This window comes from Schistocerca serialis, chromosome 6 (genome assembly GCF_023864345.2).
Source record: "Schistocerca serialis cubense isolate TAMUIC-IGC-003099 chromosome 6, iqSchSeri2.2, whole genome shotgun sequence".
NCBI lineage: Eukaryota > Metazoa > Arthropoda > Insecta > Orthoptera > Acrididae > Schistocerca > Schistocerca serialis.
In genome coordinates this window covers 468,173,307-468,189,942 of record NC_064643.1, presented here as the reverse complement: position 1 = coordinate 468,189,942, position 16,636 = coordinate 468,173,307, and the positions used below count along the sequence as shown (strand labels likewise).

The window sequence follows — 16,636 nt, the reverse complement described above, 5'->3', positions numbered from 1 at the left end:
TACCACTGCAATAACAAAGACCTCTGAATCCAGCTAACAGAATTGCTTGTTGGTCAGAATTACACTCAGAAAAGGGCATGCTTCTATGGCCTTAATTATAATTAGACCATACAGCCTACACAAGCAAAGCAGCAGGCACTAGGCTAGTATCACCATATTTGTCAACTATATAACAGCTATCATTATCTATGAATAAGATAGTCACTCGCATGACAGGCACGTGAAAATTTGTAGCATGAAGTTTCTTTGATGACTGTAAAGTCTACTCACATTGCTTTTTGCCTTGAAATTCCTTTCCTGCATGGACTGATCATTATATTCGGCATAGGGGTCAAATGTTGAATTATTCTGTGACTGACTATTATCTGAAACAAGACATACACAACTACTAAAACAAAGCATGAAACAATAAAGAAGTATTGCACAAAAATGATCACAGTTACAATATAGGACAGTCATTCAATAAATAATGTAACTATTTATTTATTTTTTATAGTTGTTTATACATATAGGAAAATTCCCTTTTGGCGGTTTAACTCCGATGTTTCTTCTGTGTGTGAACAGAATTTCAAACAATTCCAACAGATGGATGACCTTATGAACCCTCAAAACGGTGTCTACGGAAGACACTCATTACAAGTAACTTGCTGCGTTTGAATTGTTTGTTGCAGAAAAAGAAACTATGGTGAACATCCATAAATTTTTGTGTATAGTTATGATACAGTTAATAGGACTACTGTTGGGTGGTGGGTAGAGAGAACAAATAGCCAGGGAATATGGTTACTGAACTCCGTGTCAGCCGCAGTTGGGACATCCTGCCAAAGTCACCAGTCCTGACACTATCTGTGAGCAGTGGAAATGCATGTGCAATGACTTAGACTCTTAGATAGCCAACGGTGTGCTCAAGATGGGTTTCACAAATGCTCACAACAGACAACAAGAAAAGCCATTTCATTTGAACTGTTGGAGCCATTTCTTGCTGGTAAAGCCATGATGATTGCCGTTTGGGAGAGCGATGGTGTCATCCTTGTGGATGTGTTGCCAAAAGCATTAACCATTAATTTTGCGGCATATCTGAAGACTGAAGAAACTCCTGAACCATTTCCGGGGTTATAAGTCTGACGAGCACTGAGAATCTTGCTCAAATATGACAATGCACACCCACACACAAGTCTCTGAATCAAAGTACCCATCGCCAAATTGGCTTGGGCATCACTGCCTCATCCGAACGATGATGATGATGATGATTAAATTAATGTAGTGAAAGCATGGCTACAACCAGAGAACAAGAGCTTTTACCAATACAGAACACATGCTCTTACACAACACTGGCATACAACCATAGAATATAGAATGACTACACCGGAAAATAGTACATGAAAGGAAGTGCTGGTTGATACCATCATCAATTATAACTTTTAAGGATAAATCTGTTCCGAGGAAAAACTGTGCAGCATTATTTGTTGAACAAATCTGACATAATTACGTGATTGCACAACGTTTATGAAGTTTTACTCATTTCTCGAAACATAACTTCTACCGACTAAAGTTCAGCAGAGCAGGTTAAATGTGATGTTGGGGTCCAACAACACGGCTTATGTGACATGTGATCTTTCTTTGTTATTCGATCAGTGAAGTGTTTGGTCCCCGGGTGAAAAAATATTTGCTCGAGATGAATCCGCGTCGCGTCATGTCACGTCTTGCTTATTATGGACAACGCACTTGCCCTTTCTCCAGCTCTACAAGAGCACTTTCTTGAAGAATTTCAATTCATTAAGATCCGATTACAGTCTCCCAACACTCTGTTACTCCAGTCTATGGACCAGCAGATTATTTCTAACTTTAAAAAGTGCTACACTGAAGCACTCTGAGCATTGCTTTGAGTTGACTTAAGCTACCAATCTCACTCAGAGAGAGTTTTGAAAATACCACTTCAACATCATCGCCTGCGTCAAGATGATCGAGAAGGTGTGGGACGGGATTACCAAGAGAACTCTCACTTCTGCTTGGAAGAAGCTTTGGCCTGAGTGTGTTGACAAATGTGACCGAGGCATCTGAGTCAGTACCTGTAGAACTTGTCAACGAGACTGTGTCTTTGGTCAAGAGCAAGGGACTAGAAATGGGTAACAATGATATTGATGAGCTTGTGGCAGATCACAGACAAGAAATGAGCACTGAAGAGCTTATGAAGTTGCAGTGTGTTTCGCAGCAGGAAGTAGTGAAGAGTAGTTCTTCACAGTAGGGAGGAGGAGGAAACAGCAAAGCAGCAATCTTCAAGTGCAATAAGAGAAATGCTGAAAGCATGGGACTCCGTTGCATTGTACATTGAAAGTCATCACTCCTATAAAACAGTGGATATGCACACTAGAAATTTATTTGATGATATTGCTGTGTCGCATTTTCACCAAGTGTTGAAGCGTATTTTTCAATTACACCTTAAACAGTGTAAGCTGTATGAAGTATTCAAACAAGATGGAACAACAGCTCAAACATCCAACCAAAGTATGGCCCACATCATGAATATGTTCCCTGAAGACATCCCCCCCCCCCCCCCTCCCCATGGAAACTAGCCATTCCTCATTTCAGAGAAAAATGCAATAATTAGCCATGAAGTCCTCCATGTGACATTTGTCCTCTATGTCTGAAGTTGTACCACTAACTAAACCACTGGTTATTAATAGCATTGTAAAACAGGATTGCTGGTCAGCATTTTCAGGAGAGAAAATATTTAGTGCTACTGACCCATACATAAAAGTTCACAAAAATATACAAATTTTCAGAAATATTAGTTCATCCTTCAGAGAGGAAAGAGGTGTCGGCACCTCCCTTTCATCTTCGCCTCTGTCATTCGCACAAAAAGTGCGATCTGAGTAATATCTACACTTCATTTTAACCTTTCCCATCCTATACCTCTTTTCTCCGCAAGGAAGGACCTGTTGTTGTTGTGGTCTTCAGTCCTAAGACTGGTTTGATGCAGCTCTCCATGCTAATCTATCCTGTGCAAGCTCCTTCATCTCCCAGTACCTACTGCAACCTACATCCTTTGGAATCTGCTTAGTGTATTCATCTCTTGGTCTCCCTCTACGATTTTTACCCTCCACGCTGCCCTCCAATGCTAAATTTGTGATCCCTTGATGCCTCAGGACATGTTCTACCAGCCGATCCCTTCTTCTAGTCAAGTTGTACCACAAACTTCTCTTCTCCCCAATCCTATTCAATACCTCCTCATTAGTTACGTGATCTACCCACCTAATCTTCTACATTCTTCTGTAGCACCACATTTCGAAAGCTTCTATTCTCTTCTTGTCCAAACTATTTATTGTCCATGTTTCACTTCCATACATGGCTACACTCCATACAAATACTTTCACAAACGACTTCCTGACGCTTAAATCTATACTCGATGTTAACAAATTTCTCTTCCTCAGAAACGATTTCCTTGCCATTGCCAGTCTACATTTTATATCCTCTCTACTTCGACCATCATCAGTTATTTTGCTCCCCAAATAGCAAAACTCCTTTACTGCTTTAAGTGTCTCATTTCCTAATCTAATTCCCTCAGCATCACCCGACTTAATTCGACTACATTCCATTATCCTTGTTTTGCTTTTGTTGATGTTCATCTTATATCCTCCTTTCAAGACACTGTCCATTCCGTTCAACTGCTCTTCCAAGTCCTTTGCTGTCTCTGAAAGAATTACAGTGTCATCGGCGATCCTCAAAGTTTTTATTTCTTCTCCCTGGATTTTAATACCTACTCCAAATTTTTCTTTTGTTTCCTTTACTGCTTGCTCAATATACAGATTGAATAACATCGGGGAGAGGCTACAACCCTGTCTCACTCCCTTCCCAAACACTGCTTCCCTTTTGTGCTCCTCGACTCATATAACTGCCATCTGGTTTCTGTACAAGTTGTAAATAGCCTTTCGCTCCCTGTATTTTACCCCTGTCACCTTTAGAATTTGAAAGAGTATTCCAGTCAACATTGTCAAAAGCTTTCTCTAAGTCTACAAATGTTAGAAACGTAGGTTTGCCTTTCCTTAATCTTTCTTCTAAGATAAGTCGTAAGGTCAGTATTGCCTCACGTGTTCCAACATTTCTACGGAATCCAAACTGATCTTCCCTGAGGTCGGCTTCTATCAGTTTTTCCATTCGTCTGTAAATAATTTGTGTTAGTATTTTGCAGCTGTGACTTATTAAACTGATAGTTCGGTAATTTTCACATCTGTCAACACGTGCTTTCTTTGGGATTGGAATTATTATATTCTTCTTGAAGTCTGAGGGTATTTCGGCTGTCTGGTACATCTTGCTCACCAGATGGAAGAGTTTTGTCAGGACTGGCTCTCCCAAGGCCGTCAGTAGTTCTAATGGAATGTTGTCTACTCCCGGGGCCTTGTTTCGACTCAGATCTTTCAGTGCTCTGTCAACGCTTCACGCAGTACCATATCTCCCATTTCATCTTCATCTACATCATCTTCCATTTCCATAATATTGTCCTCTAGTACATCGCCCTTGTATAGACCCTCTATATACTCCTTCCACCTTTCTGCTTTTCCCTCTTTGCTTAGAACCGGGTTTACATCTGAGCTCTTGATATTCATACAAGTGGTTCTCTTTTCTCCAAAGGTCTCTTTAATTTTCCTGTAGGCAGTATCTATCTTACCCCTAGTGAGATAAGCCTCCACATCCTTGCATTTGTCCTCTAGCCATCCCTGCTTAGCCATTTTGCACTTCCAGTCGATCTCATTTTTGAGATGTTTGTATTCCTTTTTGCCTGCTTCACTTACTGCATTTTTATATTTTCTCCTTTCATCAATTAAATTCAATATTTCTTCTGTTACCCAAGGATTTCCACTAGCCCTCGTCTTTTTACCTACTTGATCCTCTGCTGCCTTCACTACTTCATCCCTCAGAGCTACCCATTCTTCTTCTACTGTATTTCTTTCCCCCATTCCTGTCAATTGTTCCCTTATGCTCTCCCTGAAACTCTGTACAACCTCTGGTTTAGTCAGTTTATCCAGGTCCCACTTCCTTAAATTCCCACCTAACAGTTCTGAAAGCTAGGAGACTTTCATATGCTTTTTTATGTGCCTATCAGCAGCACTAAAAATCTCACCACCTGAAGACGAGTACTAGTCAGCTATTTGGTTTCATAATTTTATATAGTTTTCTCTCACTCTCTCTCTTTTTACTTTTGATACAAGAAATCCTTGCTTATTTAGACATAAAACTGACAAATTACACAAGGCACAGGTGAGACTGGAAGAAAGGTCCTAATTAATCAGACAGATGCAAAGGTACAAGGAAATACCTTTAAACTGATAATGAATTCTAATGTGTAAACTATTTTCATATGTAAATTCATGCTTCCCATAACGGAAAAATGTTCAAATGGAATGTAGATTTATATATAGCAAATACTTGTATTTATGTATTTATTTTACCCGCACAAATGAAGGTCAGACTCTATCTCATGAAGCTGTTTTTACCAATACTGTGACACTACAAATAAAAATTGAACTTAGCAAAAACAGGTTCAGTTTTAACATAGATAACATCTGTAAAAATATAAATCCTATTACCAGTAATGTCCTAACAGACACAGCAACTAAGTTTGCCTGGTTACATCAACATCAATGGAAAGTGCAATTTCTTTATCCTTTGAATATTTGTTGAGAAAATATGATGAAACAAAATTTAGTTTGAAGGTACAATGCTTGAGAATTCAACAGTGTCCTCTCAAACACAAACACTGCAAGTTGTCATTCAAGATATTATTACAGGATCAACAATTTTGCCAAGTATTGTGGAAACAAAATAAACAGTCGCATTTGGCAGGTGTAGTGGCTGGAGTTACACAAGTTTGCGCTTTTTTCATCAGTGGCTGCAATGAAGTATACACAAAGTTCACAATAACCTGCCAAAATTGCAATAAATTTTTTTCTTCTCCATCATAGATACAAATATTCCATGAAGTACAAAAATTATGAATGTTAAAACAATCCCAACATACAAATCCACAGTTTGCTGCAGAACTGCTTTATGGAGAAGGGCCATGTGATATGAGCACAACAATATTTTCAATCACTGTTGGAAAAAGCCACCTTGTACATAGCTGACATGAGTAATCTCTTTTATGCAGCCATATCCTGATTTGCATTCCTTCCTGGACACATGATGAACTTGTCTTCTCTGTGAGAAATAATTCTAATGTTACATCGCTGATTCATTTATGTGTTGGGTTGCTCTCTCAAGTGTTGAATTCCACCTTTATCTGTATAATGATACTTTCTCTTTTGAGAGAGATGCAAAGCCCCGATCTTCATGATTTTCCAATTATGACCAAGTAACAAGCAATATTTTGCATTCTACATTAGAAAAATAGTAAGTTGTTTAAAAGAGCGTTTACTTTGAGAACGGTATCTTTCTTGACAGATTTAATCAATGGTGAGATCTCGTCAAAAATATTAAGAAGGAAATGGAACTGATGACTAAAGGGGAGCATACCTATGAACTGCTTTTTCAAATTTCCTTTGGAAGGTAGTACCCAAATGACTTGCTGTATTTCAGCATCAATTACTTTCGAATGCCTACAATGGCTAACGTCACTCAGAATATGAGATTAAGGGATAAGGGATGCAGGCAAGCACTTTGTAATAGCAACAGCCTAATTGTAAGTTTCAAACTACCTAATATTAATAAGATGCTACTGACACTTAACAAGGTTAAAGAAAGGTTACAAAGCAATTAAAAAGAAGGTGGAAAGATCTGGGAACATGGAAAGGGATTATGAGGAAGGTAAAAATGTAAGGAAATGGATGTTGGGAGGAACAAAAGATAAGAAGAAAGTGTAAACAAAATGAGTGATGATAGACAGACAGTTTGTTGATTTCAGTCTGTGGTAGCACAGTATTCCAACACAGAAAATATTCTCATATCCAATAATTTTTGTTGGTCAACTAAAGGACCTTGTAAATGATCAAACTTGTTTGTCAATTAGTATACAGATGTACCAACAAAGTTTGTCCAATTTAAACTCACTTTGAAGCAGCTGTCATATTGTGGCTAAGTATTTTGACACTACTGAGAATGGCTACTGGCTACCAATGCAGACAAAGAATTTCTTGTGATGAAGAAAAAAAAAAAGGTGGGGGCTTATGCAGGAATGGTTAAAACAGCGATAACTATATCCACGAAAATCTCAAAAATGCTCATTAAAATACCACAATGTGTGGACGAATTGGAGAGATTCGCCTTTTTTATTTTATTGTACTGGATGTTGTACATGAAATATTGATTTTTCTTCTTAATGTTTCTCTGTATAATATTTTGCTGGGAAAGATACACCCCCTCTACCAGTCTGGTAATTGTCAGTAACCTCGTTTTTATCTCTACACTCTTTTGATCATAGTTTCTACAGCTGTGAAAACTCACAACACAGAGAGATACACAATTTCTCGCTAAACACTGGCAAAAATACATCAATAAAAACAATGTACGACATCCTGTCAAACTGGCCGTCAATCAAAATCTCTCTCTCTCTCAAACACAGTTTATGTTCAACAAACGAGTAAAACAAAGCTGCACAGTGCCAAATCATTTGATCATTTACAGGGGTCTTAACTCTCAAATTTCATCCCCAGAATTCTAAATGGGAAAATCCATCACTACTTTCCCTGAGAGAATCAGTGTCCTTATAAAGAGGCGTCCAATATCTTGTAAGACAGTACACTATTCAATGTAATAACAAAAGATCTGACCTGAACACTTGTATTACCACTAACATTCGGATCAAAGCACTTCTGAGCTTTGCAGATTGGCAATGGTTCTCTAAAACTCATGTGACTCTCATAGTGAATTTGGTCTACACTGTTACTAGTTTTCCCCTCTCTATCTTCTCACACTTCTCCCTCAGTAAGTTATCTCTTTCCACTTCTCATTCCTCCCCTCCCCCCTCTCCGTTTCCATTTTTCACCAGGTATCTTCTTCTTCTTCTTCTCCTCCTCCTCCTCCTCCTCTTTCAACTTTCAACTTCCTACAGTAGATTAGCAGTGGAGTACAAAAGCAATGTGCACAAAGGCATATGAAAGGATACACACCTTTTCGTAATTTAGATATTGTGGAATATTGTACAATAAGGTCTTAATCGGGCAGGTAGGTTAGAAAATTTAAAAAGGGAAATGGATAGGTTGAAGTTAGATATAGTGGGAATTAGTGAAGTTCGGTGGCAGGAGGAACAAGACTTCTGGTCAGGTGACTACAGGGTTATAAACACAAAATCAAACAGGGGTAATGCAGGAGTAGGTTTAATAATGAATAGGAAAATAGGAATGCGGGTAAGCTACTACAAACAGCATAGTGAACGCATTATTGTGGCCAAGATAGATACGAAGCCCACACCTACTACAGTAGTACAAGTTTATATGCCAACTAGCTCTGCAGATGACGAAGAAATTGAAGAAATGTATGATGAAATAAAAGAAATTATTCAGATAGTGAAGGGAGACGAAAATTTAATAGTCATGGGTGACTGGAATTCGAGTGTAGGAAAAGGGAGAGAAGGAAACATAGTAGGTGAATATGGATTGGGGGACAGAAATGAAAGAGGAAGCCGCCTGGTAGAATTTTGCACAGAGCACAACATAATCATAACTAACACTTGGTTTAAGAATCATGAAAGAAGGTTGTATACATGGAAGAACCCTGGAGATACTAAAAGGTATCAGATAGATTATATAATGGTAAGACAGAGATTTAGGAACCAGGTTTTAAATTGTAAGACATTTCCAGGGGCAGATGTGGACTCTGACCACAATCTATTGGTTATGACCTGTAGATTAAAACTGAAGAAACTGCAAAAAGGTGGGAATTTAAGGAGATGGGACCTGGATAAACTAAAAGAACCAGAGGTTGTACAGAGATTCAGGGAGAGCATAAGGGAGCAATTGACAGGAATGGGGGAAATAAATACAGTAGAAGAAGAATGGGTAGTTTTGAGGGATGAGGTAGTGAAGGCAGCAGAGGATCAAGTAGGTAAAAAGACGAGGGCTAGTAGAAATCCTTGGGTAACAGAAGAAATATTGAATTTAATTGATGAAAGGAGAAAATATAAAAATGCAGTAAGTGAAACAGGCAAAAAGGAATACAAACGTCTCAAAAATGAGGTCGACAGGAAGTGCAAAATGGCTAAGCAGGGATGGCTAGAGGACAAATGTAAGGATGTAGAGGCCTATCTCACTAGGGGTAAGATAGATACCGCCTACAGGAAAATTAAAGAGACCTTTGGAGATAAGAGAACGACTTGTATGAATATCAAGAGCTCAGACGGAAACCCAGTTCTAAGCAAAGAAGGGAAAGCAGAAAGGTGGAAGGAGTATATAGAGGGTCTATACAAGGGCGATGTACTTGAGGACAATATTATGGAAATGGAAGAGGATGTAGATGAAGATGAAATGGGAGATACGATACTGCGTGAAGAGTTTGACAGAGCACTGAAAGACCTGAGTCGAAACAAGGCCCCCGGAGTAGACAATATTCCATTGGAACTACTGACGGCCGTGGGAGAGCCAGTCCTGACAAAACTCTACCATCTGGTGAGCAAGATGTATGAAACAGGCGAAATACCCTCAGACTTCAAGAAGAATATAATAATTCCAATCCCAAAGAAAGCAGGTGTTGACAGATGTGAAAATTACCGAACTATCAGCTTAATAAGTCACAGCTGCAAAATACTAACACGAATTCTTTACAGACGAATGGAAAAACTAGTAGAAGCCAACCTCGGGGAAGATCAGTTTGGATTCCGTAGAAACACTGGAACACGTGAGGCAATACTGACCTTACGACTTATCTTAGAAGAAAGATTAAGGAAAGGCAAACCTACGTTTCTAGCATTTGTAGACTTAGAGAAAGCTTTTGACAATGTTGACTGGAATACTCTCTTTCAAATTCTAAAGGTGGCAGGGGTAAAATACAGGGAGCGAAAGGCTATTTACAATTTGTACAGAAACCAAATGGCAGTTATAAGAGTCGAGGGACATGAAAGGGAAGCAGTGGTTGGGAAGGGAGTAAGACAGGGTTGTAGCCTCTCCCCGATGTTGTTCAATCTGTATATTGAGCAAGCAGTAAAGGAAACAAAAGAAAAATTCGGAGTAGGTATTAAAATTCATGGAGAAGAAATAAAAACTTTGAGGTTCGCCGATGACATTGTAATTCTGTCAGAGACAGCAAAGGACTTGGAAGAGCAGTTGAATGGAATGGACAGTGTCTTGAAAGGAGGATATAAGATGAACATCAACAAAAGCAAAACAAGGATAATGGAATGTAGTCTAATTAAGTCAGGTGATGCTGAGGGAATTAGATTAGGAAATGAGGCACTTAAAGTAGTAAAGGAGTTTTGCTATTTGGGGAGCAAAATAACTGATGATGGTCGAAGTAGAGAGGATATAAAATGTAGGCTGGCAATGGCAAGGAAAGCGTTTCTGAAGAAGAGAAATTTGTTAACATCCAGTATTGATTTAAGTGTCAGGAAATCATTTCTGAAAGTATTCGTATGGAGTGTAGCCATGTATGGAAGTGAAACATGGACGATAAATAGTTTGGACAAGAAGAGAATAGAAGCTTTCGAAATGTGGTGCTACAGAAGAATGCTGAAGATTAGATGGGTAGATCACATAACTAATGAGGAAGTATTGAATAGGATTGGGGAGAAGAGAAGTTTGTGGCACAACTTGACCAGAAGAAGGGATCGGTTGGTAGGACATGTTCTGAGGCATGAAGGGATCACCAATTTAGTATTGGAGGGCAGCGTGGAGGGTAAAAATCGTAGAGGGAGACCAAGAGATGAATACACTAAGCAGATTCAGAAGGATGTAGGTTGCAGTAGGTACTGGGAGATGAAAAAGCTTGCACACGATAGAGTAGCATGGAGAGCTGCATCAAACCAGTCTCAGGACTGAAGACCACAACAACAACAACAACAAGGTCTTATGCAAAACATTTCAGCGCCCTCTAGGCATAAGTGGTTGTTCAACAATTTACAACTGAAGTATGATGAGGGAAGAAACATTATAAAGGATTTTCAAGAAGGTGCCTTGAATTAATGTATGACTTTTCTAGAATTCATGAAGATTATCAACAGAAAAACATTTTAGTTACTGCAAACAATGTGACATTTGCAACAATAATTTACATCAAATACGTAAGGTGTTTAGGAGTGCTTCAAAAACCATATCAAAAAGTGGTTCAACACTTAATTTCAGATTTTTACAAATTTCTGGGAAGATAAAGTAATTAATTGCAATTCAGAAAAATGAAATTTGTTTTGCAATACATTCCAATAAAAGTTCCCTCATACGATAAACAACATGCAACAAGCTGAAATAACGATTTGAAGGTGTGCCCAAAATCTATAGAAAGCATGTTGCCGTTTTTCTGTCTGTGATACACATACAATGGACTGAGTAATGTCTCAGAAGTCATTTTTATGTTCTACACAATGCAGCATCTGCATAAGATTGCAAAGAATTACTGATGACATGAATAACTACAGTTGGTCAGCAAAACTAGAATTCCAGGATGGAAAGCAAATAAAATTTAATTTATTGTGCAAAATTAGCATAGCAGAAAAAAATATACATATGATTACATTTTTAAGTGATTTGAGGTTACACCTGGCATGAAATTTAGTATAGAGAACTGCTACCTCTATGAGCAACAACAGCTTTAACCCAGCTTGAATGACAGAAATGGCGATGTCATTCAGTGCTGGTTGGTTTGTGGGACTAAAGGGACCAGACTGCAACGGTCATCGGTCCCTTGTTCCAAAACTTAAAAACTACCACACAGAGTAAAAAAACGGATAATAGAGACAAGAGACAACACAGGACAAGAAAAACTCAGACAAAGAACAGACATAACAAATTAAAATCACACGGAATGTGTCGGTGGTTGCCCAACCACAGAATAAAAAAGGAAAAGCCAACCACCGAGAACACATTAAAAACTCAGTTTAAAACCGTAGGCCAAAGGCCAGAATCAACACAAAACAATAAAATAAAACATAAACACTCAAATTAAATGATAAATACCCCCTGCCCGAATAAAACGTAAAACTAAGCCAGCCATAGCAGGGTCATCAGTTAAAAGGGCAGGGAGCATATCAAGCAGCGCAAATGTCTGTCTGACCACAGCTAAAAGGGGGCAGGCCAACAAAATGTGGGCCACTGTCAAAGCCACCCCGCAGCGACACAGAGGAGGGTCCTCCCGATGCAGTAAGTAACTGTGTGTCAGCCGGGAGCGGCCAATGCGGAGCCAACAAAAGACGACTGAGTCCCTACAGTTGGCGCGCATGGATGACCGCCACACAGTCATCGTCTCCTTAATGGCACGGAGTTTATTGGGCGTGATCCGATTGCGCCATTCAGCGTCCCAAAGTGCAAAAACTTTTCGGCGGAGGACTGCTCGCAAATCAGTCTCTGGGAGGCCAATGTCCATAGATGGTTTACTGATGGCCTCTTTCGCCAAGCGGTCAACATATTCATTGCCCGGGATACCGACATGACCGGGGGTCCACACAAAGACCACAGAGCAGCCGCAACGGGCAAGAGTATGCAGGGACTCCTGGATAGCCATCACCAGACGAGAACGACGGAAACACTGGTCGAGAGCTCGTAAACCGCTCAGGGAATTGCTACAGATCACGAAGGACTCACCTGAGCAGGAGCGGATATACTCTAGGGCACGAAAGATGGCGACCAGCTCAGCAGTGTAAACGCTGCAGCCAGCCGGCAATGAACGTTGTTCAGAATGGTCCCCTAGAGTAAGCGCATAACCGACATGACCAGCAACCATCGAGCCGTCAGTGTACGCAATGCCAGAGCCCTGATACATTGATACATTGCAAGGAGGGAAAGAAAGCGGTGGCGGAAGGCCTCCGGAGGGACTGAGTCCTTCGGGCCCTGTACCAATTCCAACTGAAGGCGAGGGCGAGGCACACACCATGGGGGTGTACGCAGAGGTGCCCTGAAAGGAGGCGGAAGAAGTAAGGCCCCAAGCCTGGAGAGAAGCTCTCGGACGCGGACCGCAATCGTACTGCCACCCCTGGGTTGACGTTCTGGAAGATGGACGTGCGACTCTGGGAATAGTAGCCGATAGTGAGGATGCCCGGGCAAGCTGAAAACATGGGCAGCATAAGTGGCCAGCAAACGTTGGTGCCGTAACCGCAGTGGACGGACACCTGCCTCCACTAGTATGCTGTCCACAGGGCTGGTACAGAAAGCACCAGTGGCAAGGCGTATCCCACTGTTGAGGATTGGGTCCAGCACCTGCAACGCAGATGGGGATGCTGAGCCATAAGCCAGGCTCCCATAATCCAGACGGGACTGGATTAACGCCTGGTAGAGCCGTAACAGGGTAGATCGGTCGGCGCCCCAGCGGGTGTGGCTCAAGCATCTCAGAGCATTTAGATGCCGCCAACACGCCTGTTTAAGCTGCCAAATATGAGGCAGCCAAGTCAGCCAGGCATCAAAAACTACACCCAAAAACCTGTGGGTCTCCACCACAGCAAGGAGTTCGTCGGCAAGATAAAGCCGTGGCTCAGGATGGACCATTTGGCGCCGGCAGAAATGCATAACACGGGTCTTGGCAGCCGAAAACTGAAAATCATGCGCTACAGCCCAAGACTGCGCTTTGCGGATAGCACCCTGTAGCTGACGTTCAACAGCTGCAATGCCAGTAGAGCTGTAGTAAAGGCAGAAGTCATCAGCATACAGGGAAGCGGAGACAGAATTTCCCACCGCTGCAGCGAGCCCGTTTATTGCGATTAAAAACAGGCAGACACTGAGGACAGATCCCTGTGGTACCCCATTCTCCTGGACTCGGGAGGAACTATGAGAGGTCGCGACTTGCACGCGGAAGGTACGATACGACAGAAAATTTCGGATAAAGATCGGCAGAGGGCCCCGAAGACCCCATCCATGAAGCGTAGAAGGTATGTGATGACGTCATATCGTATCGTATGCCTTCCGCATGTCGTACAAGACAGCGACCAGGTGCTGACGGCGGGCATAGGCAGTACGGATGGCCAACCCCAGACTCACCAGATTGTTGGTGGCGGAGCGGCCTTTACGGAACCCACCCTGAGACGGAGCCAGAAGGCCCCGAGACTCCAGTACCCAATTCAAGCGCCGGCTCACCATCCGTTCGAGAAGCTTGCAAAGAACGTTGGTGAGGCTAATGGGGCGGTAGCTGTCCACCTCCAAAGGGCTCTTGCCCAGTTTCAAAACAGGGATGACAATGCTTTCCCGCCATTGCGACAGAAACTCACCCTCGACCCAGAGACGGTTGTAAACATCGAGGAGGCGTCGCTTGCAGTCCACTGAAAGGTGTTTCAGCATCTAACAGTGAATGCGATCTGGCCCAGGAGCGGTATCAGGGCAAGCGGCAAGGGCGCTGTGAAATTCCCACTCAGTGAATGGAGCATTGTAGGATTCAGAATGGTGGGTGTGCAAAGAAAGGCTCCAACGTTCCATCCGCTCTTTAATGGAGCGGAAGGCCAGTGGGTAATTGGAAGAAGCGGAACTAAGAGCAAAATGCTCTGCCAAGCTGTTGGCAATTTCGTCAGAGTCTGTACAAACTGCTCCATTCAGTGAGAGCGCAGGGACGCTGACAGGAGTCCGATAGCCATAGAGGCGTCGGATCTTGGCCCAGACCTGCGATGGAGAGACATGGAGGCCAATGGTGGACACATACCGCTCCCAGCACTCCTGCTTGCTTTGGCGGATAAGGCGACGGGCCCGCGCACGCTGCCGTTTCAAGGTGATGAAGTGTTCAATGCAGGGATGTCGCTTGTGACGCTGTAGCACCCGCCGGCGATCTTTAATCGCCTCAGCGATCTCAGGCGACCACCAAGGCACAGTCCGCCGCCGAGGGGACCCAGAAGAACTGGGAATGGCAGATTCTGCGGCAGTAACGATGCTGGTGGTGATTGACTGAACCACCGCATCAATGTCGTCACTAGAGAGAGGCTCAATAGCGGCAATGGAGGAGAACAAGTCCCAGTCAGCCTTATTCATAGTCCATCTGCTGGGGCTCCCAGAAGAGTGACGCCGTGGCAGTGACAGAAAGATTGGAAAATGGTCACTACCACACAGGTCATCATGCACACTCCATTGGAGAGACGGTAAGAGGCTAGGGCTACAGATTGATAGGTCAATGGCGGAGTATGTGCCATGCGCCACACTGAAGTGTGTGGAGGCACCATCATTTAAAATCGAGAGATCGAGCTGCGCCAATAAATGCTCAACGGTGGCGCCTCGACCTGTTGCCACTGACCCACCCCACATATGGTTATGGGCATTAAAGTCGCCCAGTAGCAAAAAAAGGTGGCGGCAATTGGGCTATCAGCGCAGCCAGGACATGCTGCACGACATCACCATCCGGTGGAAGGTAAAGACTGCAAACAGTAACAGCCTGTGGCGTCCACACCCGAACAGCGACAGCCTCTAAAGCTGTATGTAGAGGGACAGACTCGCTGTGAAGAGAGTTAAGGACATATATGCAGACGCCACCAGACACCCTTTCATAAGCTGCCCGGTTCTAATAATAATCCCGATAGCCACGGAGGGCGGGGGTTCGCATTGCTGGAAACCAAGTTTCCTGAAGTGCAATGCAGAAGAAAGGGTGAAGGCTGATAAGTTGGCGGAGCTCAGCTAGATGGTGGAAGAAACCACTGCAGTTCCACTGGAGGATGGTATTGTCCATGTCTGAGAAAGGCGTGACGGGACTGGGAAGGCAGATTACGCCGCTGGGTCACCTGCTGCCTCTGAATGAGCACCTGTGCTAGTGCTTTCCATGGCGTCTGAGGGACCGGCGAGATCGAGGTTCTCAGCGGATGCCAGAATCTCCACCTCGTCCTCAGATGCAATGCTTGTAGGAAGCGGTGGGATGGGTGCCACCACAATGTCGTTAGCCTTGGGGACTTTCTTCTTCTTCTGTTTCTCTCGCTGTGCCTTCGGTGGTCCAGGCTTGGAAGGCTTCACTGGGTCAGTCTCAGGGACGGACGACGACCGTGAGGCCCTACGACCAGGGATTGGTGGTTGTTTCAGCCACTTGCGGGTGTCCGCTTTTCCACTGGTCGGAACTTGCAAAGGTAGGTCCCCAAGGGACCCCTTCCTGGCGAGAGTAGCCGAAGAAGTCTTACTCTTCTCTGGATGGGAAGGGGGAACTGATGTCCCCGATGGTTGGGGGGGTGTTGCTCCTGAAGAAGATGGAGCAGGAGCAACAGGGAGTGAACTGCCCCCCACAATCAAGGGGGCCGGTGGATTTTGACAGATCTTAGAGCCAACGACAAGTGACCATTGTTGCAGCAGTGGCATAGGTCGACGCCATTGCCACAGGATGGAGCCGCTCATACTTCCGTTTAGCCTCGGTGTAGGTCAGGCGGTTCAGGGTCTTATATTCCATTATCTTTCATTCCTTCTGGAATATCCTACAGTCCGGCGAGCAGGGGGAATGGTGTTCTCAGCAGTTAACACAGATGGGAGGCGGAGCACATGGAGTATTGGGATGCGAAGGACGTCCACAATCTCGACATGTGATGCCGGAAGTACAGCGAGATGACATGTGCCCGAACTTC

General features: G+C 43.0%; 1 protein-coding gene across 3 annotated transcripts in view; it reads right to left on the bottom strand.

The window, feature by feature from the left end:
• LOC126483936 (uncharacterized) overlaps positions 1-16,636 on the bottom strand; it is a 138,401-nt gene that overhangs the window by 39,016 nt on the left and 82,749 nt on the right. For all 3 annotated transcript variants that reach the window (XM_050107219.1, XM_050107221.1, XM_050107220.1), the window contains one exon: positions 271-365. In XM_050107219.1, coding sequence (XP_049963176.1) covers positions 271-365 — 95 coding nt within the window. The remainder of the gene's footprint in view (positions 1-270; positions 366-16,636) is intronic.